General features: G+C 43.3%; 1 protein-coding gene across 1 annotated transcript in view; it reads left to right on the top strand.

Annotated features, from left to right (window-relative positions):
• The window catches only part of CASP7 (caspase 7), a 52,136-nt gene extending 42,641 nt beyond the window's left edge, over positions 1-9,495 (top strand). Inside the window, 4 exon segments of the mRNA XM_019035487.4 lie at positions 305-433; positions 4,021-4,196; positions 4,880-5,009; positions 7,882-9,495. Coding sequence (XP_018891032.2) covers positions 305-433; positions 4,021-4,196; positions 4,880-5,009; positions 7,882-8,111 — 665 coding nt within the window. The 3' untranslated portion in view covers positions 8,112-9,495.
• Positions 9,496-26,355: the final 16,860 nt, after the last annotated feature.

A 26,355-nucleotide genomic window follows, 5' to 3' on the forward strand; every position in this document is an offset into this window, starting at 1 on the left:
CCCACCACGTGTATTAGCTGATGCGGGGCTTTGACCAAAGGGCTAAGAATCCAGGGGAACCTTGGCTTTGATGGGAGCTGAATGTTACCAGGAGGCTCACCTGTTGCGGGCAGGCTGCACTGTTAGCCTCCCCTTTGAGTTTGCTTCAATTCATTTAAATTGTGGCCTTGGAAGGCATTGTATGTACTTGGAGTGTTTCTGCTGCAGCTGGCACCAGTACATTTAGCGCCCGGCCCACTGGCGCCCGCATGTGGTATTCATCCAGGGGATGCTCACCTGTGGATTCATTGCTTGATTCCCACAGGTATGGGTGTTCGAAACGGAACAGACAAAGATGCCGAGGCGCTCTTCAAGTGCTTCCGAAGCCTGGGTTTTGACGTGATTGTCTATAATGACTGCTCTTGTGCCAAGATGCAAGATCTGCTTAAAAAAGGTGAGTGCTGCCAGGAGTGGTGGCTCATGCCTGCAATCCCAGAACTTTGGGAGGCCAAGGTGGGAGGATCACTTGAACCCAGCAGTGCAAGACTAGCCTGGGCAAAATGGCAACACCCTATCTTGAATTTTTTTTTTTTTTTTTTTTTTTTTTAAGTAGCCAGGCACGATGGCATGTGCCTGTAGTCCCAGCTACTTAAGAGGCTGAGGTGGAAGGATTGCTTGAGCCTAGGAGGTTAAGGGTGCAGTGAGCCATGATCACACCATTGCACTCTAGCCTGGGTGACAGAGTGAGGCCCTGTCACAAAAAAGGAAAAGTTGAGCCCTTACCGCCCCTCCATCTGTCTTCTTCCTGTACCCAAGGGAGGCGATCCTCCCACCATGGCCAGGCCCATCTCAGGAGGATGCCTGTGCAGGGCAGAGGAATTTCAGTGTGAGAAACCTCCCTCCCTCTTGACCAGTCCATACCTGTCCTGGAGTAGGCAGGTTTCCTTGAGGAGCCTTCAATCTCTGTAAAATGATGAAATCAGCTTAAAGTCCAGCAAAAGAAATAGATTATTTGTATACAGAATGGTCACAATTTCAAAAGACTCATTCCTGGGAAGTAACAAATCTGTGTCATCCTTTCTAGAATGAAGTGTAAGTGTAAACTTTTCCCTTGTGGCAGATAGAGAATAATAATTCCATATACTTTAGAATTATGTTATTTTTTATATAGCATGTTCACAAAATTATTTCATTAGATCTTTAACAGAAGCCCTGCAATGTTGGGCAACAGAATATTATGCTCATTTTATAAATATAGGGGTGGGCCACGTGTGGTGTCTCACACCTGTAATCCCAGCAGTTTGGGAGGCCAAGGCAGGAGGATTGCTTGAGGCCAGGAGTTCGAGACCAGCCTGGCCAACACGATGAAACCCCGTCTCTACTTAAAAATACAAAAATTAGCTAAGTGTGGCGACGCACACCTGTAATCACTGCTACTCGGGAGGCTGAGGCATGAGAATCACTTGAACCCGGGAACCCAGGAGGCAGAGGTTGCAGTGAGCCAAGATGGCACCACTGCACTGCAGCCTGGGTGACAGAGCAGGACTCTGTCTCAAAAAATAATAATAATAAAATAAAAAATAAAATAAAAGAAGGGGTGGAGCTTCAGAGAGGAAGAAAGATACACTGAAGGGTGCAGTTAGTAGGGCAGAACCGAAACCCACGCTCTGGTCTTCTAACTCCAGGACAAATGCGTTTCCTATTGCACGACCCTCTCTCATGGATGCCACCTAAGGTATTCTGGCATTTAGGGCAAGTGTTTGAAAGTAACATCCTATCAATTCACTAGACACAGACCCACAGGAAGTAGATAGGAACAATCTAAATCACTGCTATTTTTCTTAACCTCACAGCTGAAACAAACAAAGTCCCCACCATCTTTTTTTTTTTTTTTAAACTAGGCATTTTTCCTAATTTCCTCCAACTTGACTCTCACCAGCTGACCTTTTCTACCCTAGTAGGTTATGTCCTAGACCAGACTAGAAATCAGGAGTCTGAGATCTGGGTCTGGCCCAAGTTCTAACAGGCGACCCAGGCAAGGCAACCACATCATCCTGATTTTTTTGCTTTCCTGAAAGGCAGATTATGATACCAGCTCCTGCTGTTTCTTGGGGATGGAGTGAGGAAGTTTGTGAGCCAAGAGGAATTTTGTGAGCGTGCTTTGAGAAGTATAATGGCCCAGATAGGCATATGAACTTGTCCCAATTGTAGTTTCTGTTTGGTTTTTGTTTGTTTGGTTTTGTTTGAGACGGAGTCTCACTCTGTTGCCCAGGCTGGAGTGCAGTGGTGCAATCTCAGCTTACTGCAACCTCCACCTCCCGGGTTCAAGCAATTCTCCTGCCTCAGCCTCCCAAGTAGCTGGCATTACAGATGCGTGCCACCATGCCTGGCTAATTTTTTTTTTTTTTTTTTCAGTAGAGATGGGGTTTTACCATGCTGGCCAGGCTGGTCTCAAACTCATGACCTCATGATCCGCCTGCCTTGGCCTCCCAAAAATCCCACGCCTGGGATTACAGGCGTGAGCCACTGCGCCCGGCCGTTTCTGTTCTTTTGAAAGGTGATTCATTCTGCCCAAGTCCAGAGCATGTCACAATCAGAGAATTCTTGCTTATTGTCCTATCAAACTAGTAAAGCATTTATTTTTTCTGACTTTACATTCAGTCAGTTCCAGTGAAGACAAAACTCCCATTTTCTAACTGTCCTAATTTGTGTACTCTTAAAATAAGCTAAGAACTCCAACTTTCATCACCATCACCTTGTACCTCTACTGTCAAAACTAATACAAGAATCACTGGGGAGATAATGCAAAGTGTCTTGGTAATTCGAATGGGAGAGGCTACTCTTACTCTGCCTGGAACTGGTGAGGTAGCTGGACTTTGCAGTGTCCTGGGCTTGAAAAACGGCCCCAAGGCTCCAACGTGTTGTACCACCTTTGGGGAAGGTTATGAGACCTCTCCGAGATTCCATTTTTTTAAATCAGTGAAATAAAGATAAATGAGGCCTACTTCCAGTCTTGTAGGAATTAAAAATAACTCATGTAAAGTACCTAGATCAGTGTCTGCACATAGTATTTGCTCAAGAAATTCTAAATATTATTCCTCCCCCCTCATTAATCATAGAGAAGAAGAAAGGATATGTGTATTAGCTAGTTATAGGTTGGTGCAAAAGTAATTGCGGTTTTTGGCATTACAAGTAATGGTTAGTTAACCTATAGCTGGTTAGTTAGTATCATAGAACCTTTGGTGAGTTCTAGCTGGGCCAACTAGCTACATGGTTTATGATTCCTCTCCTCAGTATCCTAAATGGACAGCCAAGCTAGCATTTATTTATTTTTCTTTAATTTTGTTTAATTGTGGTAAAATATACATAACGTAAAATTACCATCATAACCATTTTTAAATGTATAGATCAGAATGACATTCACATGGTTGTGTCACCATCACCACCATCCATCACCAGGCTTTCTTTCATCTTCCGTAACTGAAACTTTATCTCCATTAAACACTAACTGGCTATTGCCCCTTCCCTCCAGCCCCTGGCAACCACCGTTCTATATTCTGTCTGTGATCTTGACTACTCAAGGTACCTGCTGAGAGTGGAATCATGCAATGCTTGCCCTTTAGTGACTGGCTTATTGCACTTAGTGTAATATTTTATTCTCTTTAACAAACACTTGCATGATGCTTATTATGTGGCGTGTTTTACAAATATTAACTCATTTAATGAGTTAATATTGATCTTCAGTGTACAGATAAGGAAATCAAGGCACAAAATGGTTCAGTAACATTCCTGATGTCACAGAACTAGCCAACAGCAGGGCCACACACATCAGCCCCCATACACTGTACCTATCCCTCTCTCTTAACGTCTTAGATAAGTCTGATCCTTTGAAAGGAGCCCAGTCCCCAGCTCCTCCCCTCCCCTCCCTTGTACCCCTCTAATAGTCAGAGGCAGCTGCCAGGCTACCTCTGGAAATGCTGCATCTGAGGCTCCCCAGAACTTAGACCTTAATTCTTCAATGTTCATATTATTTGCTTGCAGCTTCTGAAGAGGACCATACAAATGCCGCCTGCTTCGCCTGCATCCTCTTAAGCCATGGAGAAGAAAATGTAATTTATGGGAAAGATGGTGTCACACCAATAAAGGATTTGACAGCCCATTTTAGGGGGGATAGATGCAAAACCCTTTTAGAGAAACCCAAACTCTTCTTCATTCAGGTAATCTCTTTTCAATGCCAATACACTTGAAAATGGGAAAAGATTACAGAGTGACGGGGATGGCATCATTTTTACAAATCCAAATGCTGCTTCCATATTCAAATTAGGGTTTTATTTTTCTGTCTCTGAATAGTTAGCATATGTGTTTCCACTGGATCACAAATTATGAAGGTTTCTTTTTTTTTTTTCTTTGAGATGGAATCTCGCTCTGTCACCCAGGCTGGAGTGCAGCGGCGTGATCTCGGAACACTGCAACCTCCACCTCCCAGGTTCAAGCAATACTCCTGCCTCAGCCTCCTGAGTAGCTGGGATTACAGGCACGCACCACCACGCCTGGCTAATTTTTGTATTTTTAGAAGAGAGGGGTTTCGCCATGTTGGCCAGGCTGGTCCCAAACTCCTGGCGTCAAGTGATCCACCCACCTCAGGCTCCCAAAGTGCTGGGATTACAGGTGTGAGCCTCCACACCCAGCCACAAATTATGAAGGTTTCTTTAAGGCATTGCAATACTTTTATTTGCTTTGCTTAGTAATTTGAAACACATTCATTCATTTATCTTTTCATCAAATTATCATTGAGCTCCTAAGTATGCCAGGCACAGTTCTAGGTATTAGGACACAGCAGTGAACAGCACGTACATTTCTGTTCCCAACTGCATAGAATGATGTCTGCTTTGATATTTAGGCTTGCCGAGGGACCGAGCTCGATGATGGCATCCAGGCCGACTCGGGGCCCATCAATGACACAGATGCTAATCCTCGATACAAGATCCCAGTGGAAGCTGACTTCCTCTTCGCCTATTCCACGGTTCCAGGTATCATGTCCATTGTCTGCCAAGCATACTTCAGTCCATTCCATCATCAAAACACAGATTTGGGGACTGTATTCGTTTCCTCTTGCTGCAGTAATACATTACTACAAACACAGTGGCTTAAAATACACAAATGTATTATCTTGCAGTTCTGGAGGTCAGAATTCCAAAATAGGTTGGCAGGGCTACATTCCTTTTGGAGGCTCAAGGGAAAATCCATTTCCCAGCCTTTATGTGGCATGTTAGAACCACCTGCATTCCTTGGCTGTGGCCCCTTCCTTCATCTTCAAAGCCAGCAACTTTGCATCTCTCTGACCCTTCTGTCATTTACTGGGCTGTCTTTCTGACCACAGCTGAGAAAGGACACCTGTGATTAGATGGGACCCACCTGGATGCTCCAGGATCATCTCCCCATGTCAATCCGATACCCTTAACCACATCTGCAAAGTCCTTTCTTCCACATAAGGTTTCATGTTCATAGGTTCCAGGGTTAGGGCGTGGACATCTTTGGGCACCATTATTCTGCCTACCACAGAAATGCATTCACTTTTCTCTCCAGGAAAGCTGAATTCTCTCATTTATTATTATTATTATTGTTTTAGTAGTTATAAGGACAAACATTTCTGTAGTACTTTACAATATAGAGTGTCTTTCATGTGTTTTTTCTCATATACAATAATACCGTAGGTATTTAGGAAAGGTGTTATTCCTGTCCTGATTTTACAGGTAAAATAAAAGAATTTTTAGTTTGGATGAATCTAAGTGATATGCCTAAGGTCAGGTAGAGATTTCAGTGCACAGTAGAGCTGTGAGTCAGCCAAGGTTCCTTTACACTGCAGCCTGTACACAGATACCAGAAAACGCCAGCAATGGGCAAGCCTACTCACTATTTACCAAGCACCACATTTGACTGAGTCTGTTCAATGAAAGTGCTCCCTTTGTTTTGGGTACAAACCAGCACTAAGTTAGAATTTTCCCAGCTGTAATAGTAGTTGTGTCAAGTATTTGGCACAAGGGTACTGGTTACAGTAAATAGGTTGATGTGTTTGGAAAACCAGCTCTGGTAGGATCTACAGATGGGATTTTGTGAGAGTGATAACTTCACAAGTTTTAAGGATGGCATAAGATAGAAAATAATTTGGTCTTTCTGCTCTTGAGAGGGAGGTGGTTTAATGGGGGCATATGTCTGTGTCAACAAACCCAGTGGTAGAGTTGTAGTTGCTCTGAGCAAGGAGGCAGTTGAGAAAAGCTATGTTAAAAAGGAGCTGCTGGGCCGGGCACGGTGGCTCACGCCTGTAATCCCAGCACTTTGTGAGGCCAGGGTGGGCGGATCTCAAGGTCAGGAGATTGAGACCATCCTGGCTAACACAGTGAAACCCCGTCTCTACTAAAAATACAAAAAAAAAAAAAAAATAGCTGGGCATAGTGGTGGGCACCTGTAATCCCAGCTACTCGGGAGGCTGAGGCAGGAGAATGGTGTGAACTTGGGAGGCGGAGCTTGCAGTGAGCCAAGATCGCACCACTGCACTCCAGCCTGGGCAACAGAGCAAGACTCCATCTCAAAAAAAAAAAAAAAAGGAGCTGCTATAACTGAGCCTAAAATTTCAAACAACATGGGTAAAAGAAGGATGGCTTGTCAGACGGAATGCTGAGGGGCTGGATAGCCCAGTGCATTTGGTAAAACTTGGGGCTGGATCTCAGGGTATATCAGTCTTCTTGGGCTGCTATAGCAAAATACCTTAGACAAGGTGGCTTAAACAACAGACATTTATTTCTCCAAGTTATGGAGGCTGGGAAGTCCAAGATCAAGGTGCCGGCTAAGTTGCTTTCTGGTGAGGGCTCCCTTTCTAGCTCATAAATGGTCACCTTCTTGCTATAGCCTCATATGGCAGAGATTGAGAGCAAGACTGAGTGAGGTCTGTCGTGTCTCTTCTTATAAGGACACCAATCCTCTTGGATCAGAGCCATACCCTAGTGACCTCATTGGACCTTAATTACCTCCATAAAGACCCTGCCTCTAAACACAGTCACATTATGGGGTGCGGCTTCAATAAATGAATTTTGGGAAGACATAGTTCAGTCCATAGCAAGGGATATGACAGGGCATGGCCAGGCTCAAACCAGGACAGGTAGGCAAGTGGCCCTGTCATGGTGGAACCTGTGTGCTGTGTCAAGCAGCCTGAACTTTACTCAGATAAAGTGGCGCAAGGGAACGGTTTTAGGTTAGGGAGTTATAGAATGAGATTTGCCCTCCCAGGGCATCAGGCTCTCCTGGCCCTGCCCCTCAGACAATTGGGCATTCAGCTTCCTTGTGCCTCTAGATTTCTTCAGCAAGGTCCAACTCTACTCCTATGTATCCCAGCAGCAGGAACACATCTCAGAATTCCTTGAGGTTCTCTGCAAATTCCTTCTCTAGTAGGCTTGGATTAGGAAGTAGCACTGACCCCTAAAGGATAGTGAGGAGTTCCAGAGTTATGGAATAGACCTCCAGCATTTCCTTTGGAAGTCTGCACGTGCAGATCTGTCTCACACCCACGTATCTGATATTTATCAGGTGGGTACGTCCATCAAAACTGACACAAGAGAGTACCCTGGCAACATCCACCAATGCTGGCCCTTAGTGATGCTGTCTGTCATGGGATTTCCATGCTGAAATACTCAAAGCATTTTCTAGCATCTTCATGCCAGCCGTTAAATCTCAGATGTTTGCTCTCTGAGCACACCAGCATAATTCTCATTAATGACTTGTGTGCAGAGTAGAGTGAAATCGTTTCTGAAAAGCAGGTGTGAAAGTGCCATATACTCATTCTCATTGGTGAGTGGAGCAGCTGTCAGAATTAGCTGATTTGGTCGTCTCCTTTCTTTCCTGTTGAAGGCTATTACTCGTGGAGGAGCCCAGGAAGAGGCTCCTGGTTTGTGCAAGCCCTCTGCTCCATCCTGGAGGAGCACGGAAAAGACCTGGAAATCATGCAGATCCTCACCAGGGTGAATGACAGAGTTGCCAGGCACTTTGAGTCTCAGTCTGATGACCCACGCTTCCATGAGAAGAAGCAGATCCCCTGTGTGGTCTCCATGCTCACCAAGGAACTCTACTTCAGTCAATAGCCATATCAGGGGTACATTCTAGCTGAGAAGCAATGGGTCACTCATTAATGAATCACATTTTTTTATGCTCTTGAAATATTCAGAAATTCTCCAGGATTTTAATTTCAGGAAAATGTATTGATTCAACAGGGAAGAAACTTTCTGGTGCTGTCGAAACTTTCTGGTGCTGTCTTTTGTTCTCTGAATTTTCAGAGACTTTTTTTATAATGTTATTCATTTGGTGACTGTGTAACTTTCTCTTAAGATTAATTTTCTCTTTGTATGTCTTTTACCTTGTTATTAGACTTAATACATGCAACAGAAGTGACCTCTGGAGAAAGCTCATGGCTGTGTCCACTGCAGTTGGTGGTAACAGTGGTAGAGTCATGTTTGCACTTGGCAAAAAGAATCCCAATGTTTGACAAAACACAGCCAAGGGGATATTTACTGCTCTTTATTGCAGAATGTGGGTATTGAGTGTGATCTGAATGATTTTTCATTGGCTTAGGGCAGATTTTCATGCAAAAATTCTCATATGAGTTAGAGGAGAAAAAGCTTAATGATTCTGATATGTATCCATCAGGATCCAGTCTGGAAAACAGAAACCATTCTACGTGTTTCAACAGAGGGAGTTTAATACAGGAAATTGACTTACATAGATGATAAAAGAGAAGCCAAACAGCAAGAAGCTGTTACCACACCCAGGGCTATGAGGATAATGGGAAGAGGTTTGGTTTCCTGTGTCCAGTAGTGGGATCATCCAGAGGAGCTGGAACCATGGTGGGGGCTGCCTAGTGGGAGTTAGGACCACCAATGGATTGTGGAAAATGGAGCCATGACAAGAACAAAGCCACTGACTGAGATGGAGTGAGCTGAGTCAGATAAGAGAATACTTTGGTCTCACCTATCCTGCCCTCACATCTTCCACCAGCACCTTACTGCCCAGGCCTACCTGGAAGCCACCTCACCAAGGACCTTGGAAGAGCAAGGGACAGTGAGGCAGGAGAAGAACAAGAAATGGATGTAAGCCTGGCCCATAATGTGAACATAAGTAATCACTAATGCTCAACAATTTATCCATTCAATCATTTATTCATTGGGTTGTCAGATAGTCTATGTATGTGTAAAACACTCTGTTTTGGCTTTATGTGCAAAATCTGTTATAGCTTTAAAATATATCTGGAACTTTTTAGATTATTCCAAGCCTTATTTTGAGTAAATATTTGTTACTTTTAGTTCTATAAGTGAGGAAGAGTTTATGGCAAAGATTTTTGGCACTTTGTTTTCAAGATGGTGTTATCTTTTGAATTCTTCATAAATGACTGTTTTTTTCTGCCTAATAGTAACTGGTTAAAAAACAAATGTTCATATTTATTGATTAAAAATGTGGTTGCTTAATTCCTAACCAGTCCAGTTTGCTTTCCTTTTGAAGTTATTTATGGCAATGGAGAAATGAGAAAACAGGATAAGAATTGACCCCATTGGCTGGGCGCAGTGGCTCATGCCTGTAATCCCAGCACTTTGGGAGGCCGAGGTGGGTGGATCATTTGAGGTCAGGAGTTCGAGACCAGCCTGGCCAACATGATGAAACCCCACTTCTACTAAAAATACAAAAAAATTAGCCAGGTGTGATGGTGGGCACCTGTAGTCCCAGCTGCTCAGGAGGCTGAGGCAGGATAATCGCTTGAACCCAGGAAGTGGAGGTTGCAGTGAGCCGAGATCAAGCCACTCCAGCCTAGGCGACAGAGTAAGACTCTGTCTCAAAAAAAAAGAAGAAGAAGAAGATTTGACCCTATTGACTTGACCTCAACACATCATAATATATAATTTTTTTGAAGCTAGTTAGTACACTAGTAAGTAAATAATCACTTGGGAAGCCGTGACTCTTCACATAAAGGGTTAATCAATTTAGAAAGATGTTTGTGATGGGCTGCCATTTATTAATTTTGGCAATAAAATCAGATAACATAAAAGTATCTTCTTTCAAATAAGAAAACTAATTTTGGGTGCGTTTACTAGACTTGTCCTTGGTTTCCTGCCATCTAAAATATGCCAAATGTTCAAAATTGGAGATCATAACAAACATCTACACTACTATTCCCAGAATTCACAGGCTGTTCTTTGGAAAAGCTATCTAATAGAGGTCTCTATCACAGAAATCAAAGGGCCTAAGTGCATTGCAATTTGAAGTAAACACCATACAATCTACTTACTTGCCTTGTAACCTTCATTAAAGGGAAAGAAATGCTCCCAAGTGTCAGGATTAATTTTTCCTGAATTCTCTGGGAAGTTATACCTTACAGGTAATGAATATTACCTTATATCCCTTAGACTTTTAATAAAGAGTCTTAGTCCTTAAATACTTCCATGGGCAGACACTTATTTATTGAGATCAGAAATCCGAGTTCAACTTGGGAATGTGTTCAGTGATACCACTTTCATTCTAAACTTTCCAGACTTTTTATATTCCGAAATTCTGATGACAAGTTACCCTAAAGGAGAACTCGGTCCTGGTGAATATACATTCCCAATTCTCATCGTTGTTGAGAACCCCAGTTCCTCCTCACAGGAGTATCAGACAGGGCACTGCCCTTGTCCTATGGGAAGACAGTGCAGACTACAGCATCCCCACTGGCTTTATGAGCTCAAAGCTGGATTTCTGTTTGGATTTTCATTTTCCTCAGGGTGCCATTAGGTTATTTAAATTTTTAGCTATTCGGTCAGGCACGGTGTCTCATGCCTGTAATCCTAGCACTTTGGGAGGCCAATGCGGGCAGATCACTTGAGGTCAGGAGTTTACAGGAGTTTAAGACCAGCCTGGCCAACATGGTGAAACCCCGTCTCTACTAAAAATACAAAAATTAGCCAGGCACCAGTGGTGGGCACCTGTAGTCCCAGCTACTCCGGAGGCTGAGACAGGAGAATAGCTTGAACCTGGGAGGCGGAGGTTGCAGTGAGCTGAGATCTTGTCACTGCACTCCAGCAACAAAGCAAGACTCCATCTCAAAAAATAAAAAAATAAATATTTTTAAAATATATTAACTATTAATACATTCACAGACAGCTTTGGCCTCTGCCCTGGGCTTTTTCTCTGAGCAAATTTCCACAAGCTGTCATCAGCCCAATGTGTTTATGAACTGCTGCAAATCGGTCTGAAAGTCCTGCGGTCACTGAATTTACATGATTTAAAACCTCGAGGAAACCAAGGCCTCTCTGTGAGAAAGAAAACAGCGTCCACCAAAATGTCCTAGACACTGGCTGACAAATCCCTTATTTTGCCCAGTCTTGCAGTGCGTCACCTGAAATCTTTTATTACCAGCTACTCTGGTGACCAAGGATTGATTGCCTTTGACTTCCTTGAAGCACACCATTTTTGCCAGCTTTTCATCTTTCAGGCCCTTTTCCAGAAAACATCTGGCCAGGTAAGAGGCTGTGTTGGTCATCAGTTTATAGCAAAAATTCTTCTGTGTTAATTAGCCACTGGACAAATAGCAGCAGCCCAGGTATCCTAAAGAATTCTTCGAAGACATGCAGATCAGAAAGCTACTTTATACTGTTTGCTTGTAAATGTTTTAGTGTCTTGCAACATTGAGCGAGTGCCTGGACTGGCCACATCAGCATCCCCTGGGAGCTTGTCAGAAATGCAGACTCTCAACCCCGCCCCAGACCTACTCAACGTGAATCTGCATTTTAACCAGATTCCCAAGTGGTCCATGTGTACATTACAGTTTAGGAAGCTCTATTTTGAGGACAAGGACCACATGTATACATATATATATTTTTTGGTCTCCCCTCTGCACTGAACATGGAGCTGATAGTACATGCCCACAAAGGATTAATAAAAGAATATTTTGGAGCTTTCATGGAAGACAGGTTTTCAAGCTCTCCTAACCTCTTTTAAAATTCCACGATACCCTTAAAGTACATAGTACACTTTTTACATTCTTTGCCCAGCTCCATGTTAAATAAGCCTTTGCTGAGCGGCATAAAAGGATTATTTATATGATCTCAAAGTGTCTGTGAATGTGAATTGCAGCCTTTAAAATGTTTTCATAAACATAATAGGATTAAAGGAGCCATTTCTTGCATGCTTTTTTTGGTGGCAGGACTGCTGAGCATTGAGGCTTCAGAGCTTTCTTTTCCACCCGTCCTATCCCTAGAGCCCAGTGGACACTGGGAGAATTATTATTTCTCCTTGACAGTGTGCCCTCAAGCCATAGGTCACCTTTTTGATAGACCTTAGGGCTTTGTTTTGGATCAGGTGGCAAATAATTCTTTTTGATTCATAAATCATTAACACAAACACACCAAGGACATATTTGGAAAGCCCAGCCACCACCACAGTACTGAGGTGGACATGGAAACTCCATTAACTTGTAGGTTCATGCATGAACAGCTCTCTAAAAGTACGCAACAAACATCAGAAAACACTAAAGTCAAATACGATGAGTTTGCTTCAGCATAACTTTTGGTTTTTATGGCACTATGAATATTTATGGCACTGCAGTTTTCTAACAAATATTTGTTGTAATCATTTAAAGCCAAACTGTCAAAGAATTTAAATTTGAAAGGCACATGGGGTTATGGCTGCAAATAAACAAGGCTGAGCATTTCTCGAGCTTTAAGTGTCTGACCCAAGTAAATAGTATAAGATTTGGGAAAGAGTTGGGAAAGAGGAAAGTGTAAATGGTGAGATAGGTTTGGTCTCCGTTGCTAGTTCTAGCTTCAGTTATTTTAAGTAGATCTCAATTAGTATAGCATCAAACGTTTCAGCAGAGGTGCTTTTAACCATTCATGTTTAAAAATTAGGCTCTGAGTCTGATCCAAGTTCTAATCCTAACTCTGTCATTTAACCATTTAATACTCACGTAACCCACATAACCTTAGGCAGTCCTTCAGTTTCCTCATCTACATATGAAGATGGTAATGTGAAAATTAATGAGATAATGTACATGAAATGCTTAGTACAATGCCTGGCACAAAGTTGTAACCAAAAGAGGATCTGGCTGCTCACCACTTACAGAAAGAAGCCAAAATAACAAGAACAAGGTGTGATCAAAGGAGAGTGAATTTTATTATCCAATGCCAACAAGGGGAAAAGGTCAGAATCCTTTCTGAAAATTTCCACCTTTTCAGTTTCTGGAGAGAGGGCAATGGTTTAAGAATAGAGGCTTGGAATACAGAGAGGGAGAGGGGCTCGGAGGTGCCAGGTGGCATGTTTCACTCCGATGGCTTATCTTAAATTATTGCTCCAACTGGCGAAGGGGCCAGCACCATCTTGGGCCCAACCAGGTTACAAATTAATTGCAGTCAATTGTGCAGTTAATGTCTTGCTGGGAGTGAACTCCGTCCTTGAAGTCATCTCCCGCTAGGGGGAGAGTTCCAGAGATGCCTCATCCATGTCAGGATTCAGCCCCTGAAGCTTCTAAGGAAATACATGACCAGATAAGTGAGCATGGTGTGAGCTTAACAAGAATCTAGGTAAATAACTGTGCATAGGCATGGGAGCATAAGGTGGAAAAGGAAAGGAAAAAAGTTCTTAAAACAGTTTGAAACTAAGCTGCTCAGTTACAAAGTAATCAACAAGTAGTAGATATCAAAGATGATGGTGATGAATGATGATGATGATGATGACATGAGGCTCATGGAGGGGCAAGAATGGAAGATGCCCCCCTGGATGCCTCACTTGCTCTTTCTGCCTCCAGGTCTCTTCTTTGGTCTTGCTCTTCAGTCTATGCTTTCAACCTGAGGTCTCCCAGAAGTGAAGGGATTAGATCAGCGACTGCTTTATTCAGCAAACATTCAGAGTCCTACTAGATGCCAGATGTCATATTAGGGACGGGGCTAGAAAGATGACCAAGAAAGGATGCTTATACCAAAGGAGGTGAACAAATCACTCTAGGGCTTAGTGGCTGTAACACAGTCATGTGTACATTACCCAGGAATACAGAGGGGGTGCATCCTGCCTGGGGATTCCAAGAGAGGTTCCAAAGGAACTGTTTTCATCATCTTCCATTCCAGCCTCCAAAAAAGGCTGAAGGGAAGGTGGTGGAGAGGAAATTAAGGTTAGCAGGTAGAAGATGGCCTGAGAATTCCTGGAAGATCGGTTTAGGAAGGAAATCACTATGTCCCACTGCATCCTCATTGCAAATCAGTAGGTCTGGGGTGGAGACCAGGAATCTGCAAGTTTAACCAACCTGCCTAGATATTCTGAGGCAGGTGGTCCTCAGACAACATGGATTATTCTGATACCAAAAGACTACCTTGCAGATCTGCAGGAGTGGCAGCAAAGCCCAAATTAAACAGCTGGAAAAGATCACCCAGGGGCCAGCAGCGCATTAGCTGTTCGAAGACCTGGCTAGCCATCCTATCCCCAGATTGAATAGCAAAGGATTCAGGGCATAAATGAGTTCAGTACTGGAGCATTCTTGTCCAGAAACTTCCAGAGGCTGCACAGGAATGCCAAGCCCTTGTTGGCCAGGCTGGTTTGAGGAAGACTGTGAAGTGTGAGGGAGGGGTGGATCAGCAGACAGCTTTCAGGGAATGGGTCCAGGTGCACTGACTTCTCCAGCTGGTGTCAGCAGGCACACCTCTTTCTCTTCCTCTCGATTGCATCACTTAGGCAATCATTTCTAGACAAGATGGGCCACTCATGTATTCCCTCTCCTCCAGTGCCTCATAGGTGCCACAATGCAAAATGCTCCCATTAACAACATTTTGAGGTTGACATTTTTAAAGGAACTTTTCTCTACAGCACCTTTTGTAATTAACTAGATTAATGTTAAGTAGGGAAGGGAACACAGAATTCTCAAGTGAATGTGGTTTTTAAAAATATATTAGGATATAGGACCCATTCTCAACCGCTTAGGAAAATCAGCTTTTGTAAATTATCTTTTCTGAAGCTTCCAGCTGCCTTAAGTGCTGACAGTTTTTAAGCACTGAGATGAAAGAGACAAATTCTTTTTCTTTTGTGTTACTAATTACAATTTTGCTTGGCATAATGTAGCCTGCTTTCCTCTTGAGACATTTGCCAGCATACATTAATTGCACAAATATTTACAGAGGGCTAAAGCACAGGAGAAGCTTATACCAAAAAAGATACTGAACACTTGGAAAAAAGCCTCTTTGACACATATTTGTGGCCAGCTACCCAGAATCGTATAAACTACTTGCCCCTTAGCCTCAGCAAATGTGTTTAAAGAGCATGTCCCTGGGTTGATTTAGTGTTGACTTTGCTGGCAATGACTGCTGAAATCTTTCTTCAAGAGCCTTGTGGTGACACTTTTTTTTTTTCAGGGTTAAAAATAAGGTTTCCAAGAATATGTATGCATCTTATGGGTTGCTATATTGTCAACACTTTTTATCTCTCGAGCCACCCACATGGAATGGAAAAGGTTTATCCAATGATTGTTCCAAACCCCAGGAGTTGCAGAAAGCCAAATTGAGCAAGTCTGGAAAACTCGAATGGCTAAGCCACAAGGTCCTCAATACCATCTTCTTGTTTTCCTAGCATGCTAATTAAGAAAAAAAAGGCCCTGGTGTCAGACAGCCCCAGGTTCAAATCCCAACTTTGGCACTTCCAAGCTATATGACCTCGAGGAGTCTCTTAATCTCTCCAAACCTTTCTTCTTTCATCCTCAAATAGAATTAGTCCTATGTGAGTACCTAGGAAATAATACCTACCTCCACAGGTCTTGTGCCCACCTCACAGGGATGTTAGGTGGAGCCAGGGAAATAACACACAGAAATGGCTTTGCAAACTCCCCAAAAATCTAAAATCAAATAAGGAGACATTTCCTTTGTTGGATGTTGTTATGAAAATGGAGACATCAAGCAAAAGTCAAGTAAATGTTGGGTTGTGTTTTTTAAACCAGCTTGATCTTATCAATAATTGAGGCCACAGAAAGGAGATTAGGATGAAGAAAAGAAAAAAGGACATGCAAATGATGCTGACATACAGAAGAGGTTCTTTCTGAGGATAACGGCTACCCATGCAGTGGAGAGGAAGAACGTCTTCCAAAAGCGGATGTAGTCAAGCTGCTGGAGATCATAGGCAGGAAAGAGAAGGGCATAAGACGCTGGCCTGAGCTTTAGAAGAGGACACATTTCATATGTAGAGTTGCCATATGAAATAGAAGATGCCCAGTTAAATTGGAATTTCAGCTAGAACAACCATTTTTTAATATATATATCCCAAAATATTGCACAAAATATACTAAAAACTTATTTGTTATCTAAAATTTCAATTTAAATGGGTGTCCGGTGTGAGTGGGTTTTTTGTTGTTTTTTGTTTTGAGACAGTCTAGCTCTGCTGCCCAGGCTGAAGTGCTGTGGCACAATCTCGGCTCACTGCAACCTCCACCTCCCGGGTCCAAACCATTCTCCTGCCTCAGCCTGCCCGACTAGCTGAGATTACAGGCGTGCACCACCATGCCTGGCTAGGGTTATTTTTTGTTGTATTTCTTTGTTTGTTTTCCTAAGTTTGGCAGCCCTAGCCTAACTCTGTAGACCATTGCTCTAGCTCCATTGCCTCATCTTAACCCTGAATGCCCACCTCACAGTGATGTTGGGAGGAGCCAGGGAAATAACACACAAAAATGGCTTTGCAAACTCCCAAAAAAATCTAAAATCAAGTAAGGAGACATTTCCTTTGGTGGGTGTTCTTATGAAAACTGAGTCATCAAGCAAAAGGCAAGTCTTTGTGAATTTAGGAAGTATGGAAAATTTCAAGGAGTCTATGGAGTTTAGTTTTTGTTTTTGTTTTAGATAAAGTAGCCCAGCTCTGTAGCCCAGGCTGGAGTGCAATGGAGTGATTTTGGCTCACTGCAACCTCCACCTCCCGGATTCAAATGATTCTCCTGCCTCAGCCTCCCGAGTAGCTGGGATTACAGGCGTGGGCCACCATGCCAGGCTAATTTTTGTAGTTTTAGTAGAGACGGGATTTCACCATGTTGGTCAGGCTGGTCTCGAACTCCTGACCTCAGGCGATCCACCTGCCTCGGCCTCCCAAAGTGCTGAGATTACAGGCATGAGTCACCATGCCCAACTAGTGGAGTTGATTCTTAAGAGGAGTTCTAAAGACTCTAATGAGAGGGACTAGATGTGATGACTGTCAACACCAGCAACACCTTAGAGTCACCTGGAGAGGTTTCCAATCTCAATGCCCAGGCAGCACCCCAGACCAACTAAATCAGGATCTCTCAGGCTGGCACCCGGGAAGCAGTGTTGTTAAACCTTTCCAGGCGATTCCCATTTGCAGCCAATCGTATCACCAGTGGTAGAATAGTCCCAAAAGGGTGAGTTGAACAGTTTAGAAACTTTAGAGCATAAGGAGAGTCCTAAGGGATAGCTACACCCTTTATGAGACTGGTTCTAAGAGGGGGAAGAGGAAAGAAAAAACAAAACAAAAAGCAGGAGAGAATTTGCAAAAAATAGATATATTCTATCAGCTTTTTCAAAAATGTATGTTTTAAAACACTAAAATAAGTACCAAGGGCAAAAGAGCATGATCGTTTTAAAAACCAGGAAATTTGGGTATGTGCTAGAAATGGTTGATTAAGTAAGAATGCCAGGTAAGAATTTGCTATAATTAATCAACCAGCACCTAACAGTGTCCCACATACTAAACAGGGACAATGGTCCCTCTCATTTGAGAGCACAAAAAGATCCTTTAGTGATTGAAAGGGACTGTGTTGGAGGATTTGTACTTTCAATGAAATTACAGTTGGTTCACAATTTCTCTTCTAGCTTGACAGGACTTGTGGGAGCTGAAGACCAATTTCTCTTTCAGGCATAAAGATATAAGAGATGTGGGTGGCTCTGTAAAAATGCACAAATCCGTGTTCTAGGTAAACCACAGCTACGTGGGTAGTCACCACTTACCCTTAACTGTCCATGACATCCAAAAGGAAGTAATCATATAAATAACCATATGTGTGTGTGTGCTTGTGTTTCAATTAACAAATATTTATCGAACTATGTGCCAAGCACTGTTGTTGGCACTGAACAAAACAATCTTAGTCCTCGTAGGATTTATCTTTTAGTGGGGAAGACAGACAGTTCTAGAGAGAGTGATAGAGGAGTGTTATGAAGAAAGATAAAGTAGGAGAAGGAGCTCAGAAACAGTGACGTGGGAGAGAGGAGTCCATGTCAGACAGAGCGGCTGGGAAATGTCTCTTTGAGGAGAATACAGCTGGGCAGACACGGGAGTGGAGTGAGGGAGTGGACCACATGACTGTGTGTAAGAGCTTGGTTCTTGGTGGAGCAAGCAGTGAATGCAAAGGCCCTGGGGCAGCTACAACCTGGGCCTCTTTGAGAAGCATCAGAAAAGCCAGGGTTTGCTGGTGGGAATGTAAACTACTACAGCTGCTATGGAAAACAGTGTGGAGATTCTCTAAAGAACTAAAAGTAGAACTACCATTTGATCCAGCAATCCCACTACTGGGTATCTACCCAGAGGAAAATAAGTTATTATTCAAAAAAGATACTTGTGCACACATGTTTATAGCAGCACAATTCACAACTGCAAAATCGTGGAACCAACCCAAATCCCCATCAATCAACAAGTGGATAAAGAAACTGTGAGATAGATATATATATATATATATATATATATATGTGATGGAATACTACTCAGCTATAAAAAGGAATGAATTAACAGCATTTGCAGTGTCCTGGATGAGATTGGAGACTCTTATTCTAAGTGAAGTAACTCAGGAATGGAAAACCAAATATCATATGTTCTCACTGATACGTGGGAGCTAAGCTATGAGGACGCAAAGGCACAAGAATGATACAGTGGACTTTGGGGACTTGGGGGGAAGAGTGGGAGGGGGATGAGGGATAAAAGACAACATACATGGTGCAGTGTGTACTGCTCAGCTGACAGATGCACCAGGATCTCACAAATCACCACTAATGAACTTATGTAACCAAATACCTCCTGTACCCCAATAACTTATGGAAAAATAAAATAAAATAATAATTTTTTAAAAGGCAGTATTGCAGAGCAGGGTGCTGGAAGCAGGGACAAAAGGCAGGCAGGGCCAGATCAGTCAGGCTTTCAACTGTGGAAAGCACATTGGATTCCTTCTAATGAAACGGGAAACCACTGGAGGGATTGGAGCAGGGGAGTGACAGGATCTGATGTACAATTGTGAAAGACACTCTGGAGAATGGATTAGCGGGAGAATGAGTGGAGCAGGGAGCCAGGTGGGAGGCTGCTGCAGTCATGACCTAGGTGGAAATGATGGCAGGTGGAACGGGTCATGAGAAGGCAACCAATTTGGGCGTGGCCCTTTAAAAAAACCACTTTATTGAGGTATGATTGATATGCAAAAAGCTGTGCATATTTAATATATACAACTCAGTGAGTTTGGGGATAAGTATACACCTACTGAGGAAGAGCCAGTAGGATTTGCTGACAAATTTGAGGTGGGAATGTGAGGAAAGGCTAGAAATCATTAGCTGGGTGTGGTGGCACAAGCCAGCTACTCGTAAGACTGAGGCATGAGAACCACTCGAACCCAGGAGGCGGAGGTTGCGGTGAGCCAAGCTTGAGCCACTGCACTCCAGCCTGGATGACAGAGCAAGACTCCATCTCAAAACAAAACAAAAACAGGCTGGAAATCCAGGATGACCTCAAGGCTTATGGCTTAAGCAGGTGGAAGACATGGGGCTGTTTCCTGAGATTGGGAACAGCTTTGATGCAAGAGGTAAGAATGACGAAAATCAAAGTTTGTTTTATGCAAGCTGTTTAAGATACCTGCTAGATATCTGTGGTAGACTCTTCCATTAACCCACCCAATATCCACTCTCTCTGTATTAGTTTCCAATTGCTACTGTAAGAGACTATCACAAATTTAGCGACTTAAAACAATACAAATTGATTCTCTTTGAGTTATTGAAGTCAGAAGTTTAAAATCAAGATGTCAGCATGGCTGGGTACAGTGGCTCACACCTGTAATCCCAGCATTTTGGGAGGCCAAGGTGGGTGGATCGCCTGAGGTCAGAAGTTCAAGACCAGCCTGGCCAACATGATGAAACACCGTCACTACTAAAAATACAAAAATTAGCTGGGCACATTAGCGGGCACGTGTAATCCCAGCTACTCAGGAGGCTGAGGCATGAGAATTGCTTGACCTGGGAGGCAGAGGTTGCAGTGAGCTGAGATCACACCACTGCACTCCAGCCTGGGTGACAGAGCAAGACTTGTCTCAAAAAAAAAAAAAAAAAAAAAAAAAAAAAATCAAGATGTCCACAGAGCTGGTTCCTTCTGTAGGCTCTAGAAAAGAATACGTTTTCCTTTCCTTTTCCAGTTTCTAGAACCTGCCCACATTCCTTGGCTCCTGGCTCCTTCTCCTACCTTCAGAGCCATCAGAGTAGCATTTCCCCCCACCCTCTGGCCTTCCCCCTCCCTCTTGTAAGGACCCTTGTGATTATGCCGGGCCTGCCTTGAGGTTACAGGCATCCCCATTCTACCTGAACCAGTTTCATTTTCCCATCCCAAGATTCTAAGCTTCATTTGCAAAGTCCGTTTTGCCATGTAAGGCAACTGAGTTCAGAATAGCAATGTACTCAACTAAAATCACATTTTACACATCTATTTGCAAGTAGAGATGACAAAAGCACCTTCCCAAGAAGACTGTAGCAGATGCTGATGGTGGCTGCCCATATCTCCTCATACTAATCATGTCAGTGCGCTGGCCTTTTCTCAACTGCCAGAATCCATGTGTTTTTGCCCCAAGGATTCCTCTGGTCCCTTGAGCCCACTTTGTTACATGTATGACAGGCTAGAAATGCCAATAAATTAATGTCCTCTGATGATTGGCAGGGCTGGTATATAAATACCCCAGCTCCCTCCCCACTGGATGGAATAACTCTGAGGCAGGTGTTTTCCACCAGCTCCCAGAGTTTCCCAGTGCAATTCAACTCCTGTTACCCTCAGGGATAACATACCTGACATAAAAGCTTTCATCAGCTGGCTTCCCTTCTTGGTTGTAAAACAGGGAAAATAATATCCATACTGCCTGTCTGACAAGGTTTTTGTATGAGCAGAAGACGCTGTCCAAATGCTTTGTAAATGCTAAACTGTAGAATCAATTACAGTGGTGTTATTATGAAACTATTAGGTCTGTTAGGTGCCTGAAGATCATCTGGTCAACCCCCATACCCTTAAGAAGAAGAAAGGGGACAGACCTGAGGTCTTCAGTGAGTTGAAGCAGAGCAGAAGCATAAACTCAGGGTCCTAATTCTTGGTCTCCTGGGCTTTAACTCCATCATGATGTTTATTATCAGATTCTCTCTTAAATGATTTTGATCTTCCTGAAACCTCTATTTACTCATATGAAACATGGAAAGAATTACCTGACACCCACATTGTCACTACATAAAGTATTTGGAGAGTCTTCAAACTCCGAGGGGAGCCCAGCCCCTCTCTTTACAGGTGGGACTCATGAACAAGTTCAGTTGTAAAGTACAGACACGAGGCCCTTCATTTATTGGACAAGCACTTATAATGTGTTTTCTGTATGCCAAACACTGCTCTAAGTTCTTTACAAGTTCATTTAATTCTCATTACATCTCTATCAAGTATACTATCGTTCTCATTTTATAGACAAGGAAACTGAGGCATAGAGAGGTTGAGTAGCTTCTCCAAATCACGGAACATAGCAATGAACCCAGGAAGTCTGACTCTATGCTAGTACATACTATGCTACATTGAATCACCTTCCTTTTTCTTATATTTTCTCTGCCTCCAAACTCCCTCCCCTCATCTTCACCCTTGGGCCAATTACCTAATGTCCAAATCATAATAGCTCTCAATCAAGATGTTTTACATTTCACAAAACAATTTAATGAAAACTGACTTAAACAGTTAGGACATTTTTAGTTTCCCATAATGAGAAAGTGCAGAGGAAGTATGGAATTCAAGCACAGTTTGGTCCAGAGTTTGCCAAGTCATCCTGACTGCTGCTCTGTATCTCTGTGACTTTCACTTTTGCCCTTGTCCTGTGTCATCTTCATTGCAAGGCTAGCTTCCCTCAAGGAAGCAAAATGCTCTCCCATCCCCATGGCCCTGCCAAGAGAAAGAGAGGGATCCTTTGACCCAGTTTCCCTCTTAGGCTCCCTCTGCCTCTGAACCATGACTGGGCCATTGCTGGGGTCAAGAGTGTGTCTGCTGTCCACGAGTTACATGGGTACCCAGGGCAATTGAGACGTGGAGGGGTGGGGGGCATTAAATGGAAACCGTTGGCCACACCAACCTGTAGGACCCAGCCGAGACACTATCTTCTCCATGAGATCTCCCTCTGTCTCTTTCTCTTCCCGCTTTGGGAGAATGGCTGTCTCCTCTGAATCCCATGCTCTTGCTCTGCCTTGCCCTGACAGCACTGGCCACTTAATATCCTCATATTATACTCCTTCTGGATTATCTCCACTTGCCCCTCCAGAGCCCCTCTCCACTCTCCTCCACCATTTGTTGCCGTGAGGGTCCTCAACAGATGGGCCATTTCTCTAGTTAACCTGCTCCAATCAGACTTTTGCTCCACACCACTCACCAAATGGTTCTCGCCAAAGCCACAATTGTCCTTACCCTACCAAATCCATCTCACCCTTCCTCTTGGCAGCATGTGAGGTGGCTGCCCCCCACCCACCCAAACCTTGTCTCTACTGCTAGACGCCACACACTCCTGGTTTTTCACATGCTCCTCTGAATGCTTTTTGTTAATCTCCTCTGCTGGCTTCTTCCCATCCTACCCCACCCCAGCCCCCCTGCTCCCTCCATGCTGGGCCATAGTCTGGACAAGTAACCATATATCTTGACTACGGCCACTACCCCTATAGTGTAGGTTTATCTCATGACTTCAGCTTTCATCAAAATTGGGTAACACTTCTCCCTCCTTTCATCCCTGCAAGCCTAAAGGAGGTGAAGGCTTCCCAGTCTTGCTACACCACCATCCCACCACCATTTCTTGCTGCTCCTTTAACCCTGCCTCCACCTCTGCAGACAGTCCCTGCAATAACTCTCTTCAATAAATCCTTTGAGCATGCTGTTTCCTGCTGGGACCCTGACTGACACATTGTTTCTGTACAGATTTATCTGCCATATTAGTTTATAGGGTCCCTAAGAGCAAAGTCTATGTTTAATTCTTTTTTCAAAATTCCCAACTGTGCCTGTTATGCAAGTGGTACCAATAAATGCTGAAAGGAAATATTCTTTCTTATTAACTGCCTTCAACTTAAATAGAAGGTGAAAGGAATGAAAACGTTTTAAAAATATATACATCTCTTGGAACAATAAACGTTTAGAAGTTGAGTTCAGAAGAATAAAAAACTTTAGAAGAATAAAACACGATGCTAAGTGGGATGTGTGGTCTGATTTCATGGGCTTTACCTGATTCTTCAAATTCATGATTCATACAGAATCCATATGGAATATGTTCTTTCTTCCCAGGTCCCAGAAATGAAATAGGGTTGCTTCTGTTATGATAGCAGTTGAAGTGCCAAAAAAAAAAAAAAAAAAAAATTGGGCTGCTCCTAGATCCAGAGCAGCAGGGAAGCTCTATCACTGACCAACAGGAGTTCTAGGAAACATAGGGTTCCAGGGTTACACCACACCCTACAGATGTGATGGGCTGGTGGGAAAGAGACCACTGCACAAGACCGTCAATTTGGGGGTTTCCTTCCTACTCCACTTTTTCTTCAACTGCATTGCCACCCCTTCCTTACCAACACTGACCCTTTTGGCCCGGTGCCAACCAAGTTGGAACTACTAAGATTCAGGGCCATAATGGGAAAGAAAGGAAAGAAAAAAGAGGAAGAACTCATCACCCCTCCCTCTGCCCCAGTGGTGGTCTCATTGGCTGACTCCCAGTCCGAAATCTTTGGGTCATCCTCTATCATCTGTATACATTCCCTAATCCCCAGAAACTGGACCCAGGTGTTCTCTTTAAATAAGGAAGATTCTGACTTCAATCTTCTGTGGATCTCGAAGTCCTCTTTTGGCATCTACATCTGCTTTTGCTCTAACAAATGAATCTAAATACAAAAATGGACACTGGTATGTGTGTGTATTGGGGGAAGCAGGTAGAGTTAATTACCTTTATTCCATTTCTCATGTTTTTAAAATGTTTAGAGAACTTTAAAAGGACTTTGCTCCATCAACTGGACAACCATGTGGATGGCCAAACACTTTAGCCCCTCAGTTCCTTGACCTCCTCGTCACCAATGACCTTCTACGCTACATAGCTAAGCTACCTGCGCCTTGCAATTTCTCTATTTTAAGATCGATCAAACATATTCTCTCCAAGCACTACTTCCTATCCTTCAGTCAGCTTGTACCATCTGTCTTCGATGGCACATCTCACCAGGAATCACTACCCAGGATGCCCGTACCCAAGAATCTCCTCCTATCTCCTTTATCTCCTTAGTTATTTCCTCCTTATGACCCTCTGATTCCATGAGTCAACATTTTGAGCATTCTTCAGCAAGTATGCTAAACTCCTTTGCTGCCTTTTCCTTCTGTGGCATTTTCCTAGCAGAAATGCTAAGCTGAAATGAACCCCAGGCCCTGGCTCCCCCATGCCTGCTCCTGAACAGCTGAAGGCCACTGGAGGAAATCACACACCAGGAATCTTGCCAAATTTACGGTCACCAACCTCAATGGACCCACACTATTTCCAGCATTGAGAAACACTTGCAAAGTAAGGAAATACAGTATCTAAGGAAGGAACTCTGGGGACTCCAAAAAGTAAGGATTGCATGCTGGTAGAGAACCCAGCAAACAAAACAAAGAAATAGATCAGTATAGTGAGAACCAAGTGAGAGAGCAACTTGGAAGCAAAGAGAAGAGAAAATTTCAGCAAGGGTTGGCTTGCTGCCATTGCCTCTTCTGAGCAAAGTTCTTTGTGTCAGGCCTCTCCCTGAGTCAAAAGCCAGCCAATAGAGGGGCAGTCCTAGGGTAAGGTGCTCACCCTGATCCCATCAGTAGTTATTCTTGTGCAAAGTTCAACCCAGCTCATTTCCTTTTGCAGGCGGTTGAGAGAGTGGCAGTTTCAGCTGCTAATGGACACTGATCTCAGCAGACATATTGAAAGAACGAGGAAGGGTCCAGAATCTTGAGGTCTTGGAGAGGCTGAAGTGAAGAAATGTAAAGCATAGAAGGAAGGGAGATTGCAGTTGGAAAGTGGAGCATCACAGTCAAAGTTATTGAAGGTCATGCAAGAATGGGTAGTTCCAAGGTCCAGAGTGTAATCATAAGAATTGAACAATGAGAACACTTGGACACAGGGTGGGGAACATCACACACCAGGGCCTGTCGTGGGGTGGGGGGAGGGGGGAGGGATAGCATTAGGAGAAATACCTAATGTAAATGACGAGTTAACAGGTGCAGCACACCAACACGGCACATGTATACATATGTAACAAAACTGCATGTTGTGCACATGTACCCTAGAACTTAAAGTATAAAAAAATGAAATTAAATTAAAAAAGTGAGGTACAACAGTGAAGTAGGAGGGATTACCAATGGAGTATTAAAGTTAGTTTTCTCTGGATCTCCCTGGTCAAATTATGAGCTCTCAAAAAACACTAATCTTTCCATTTTTCTATTATCTATAACACCTGGCATATAGTAGGCACACTGTAAATAAATAAAGAATGGATAGGCATTTAAGCTAGCTACTGGGGATACACTGGTCAGAAGAAACAGACACAGTACTAATGGATTATACAGTCTTGTGGAGGAAGAGACAGACATTAACCAAATAATCAGACAAATGCATCTAAAATTACAAATGGCAAAATGTGTACTGAGGTTAACATTGCACCATGATAATGTGTCATAAAGAATCTGGCCTTGTCTGGGGAGAGAAGGAATCACTGAGAAGTGATGTTAGAGTGAGAGCTGAAGGATGTGTAGTAGTTAGCCAGTGGAAGAAACAGGAGAAGAGTGGGCCAGAGAAAGGGAGCAGCATGTACAAAGGCCAAGGTGCTTAGCGTGCAGAGACCAGGAGTAAGAGTTCTTGGAAACGATCTTGAGGGGAGGCAGGGGACGATGGAGGGAGAGAGGGATGATAATGTCTGTAACAGTCATGCTCCATTTTCTTGGCTAGCAGAACCCCAATTTTGTTCAGATGGCAAGGGAAATTATCATGATTGATGCAAGCCAATGAAATCTCATTTCCTCTTGGCCAATGACTGGTCTTCTTGAGATAACAGCTGACCAATCCAATCAGATGTAAGAGAAAGTCTTATTCAGGCCTTG

The sequence above is a fragment of the Gorilla gorilla genome, chromosome 8 (assembly GCF_029281585.2).
Source record: "Gorilla gorilla gorilla isolate KB3781 chromosome 8, NHGRI_mGorGor1-v2.1_pri, whole genome shotgun sequence".
Classification (NCBI taxonomy): Eukaryota; Metazoa; Chordata; class Mammalia; order Primates; family Hominidae; genus Gorilla; species Gorilla gorilla.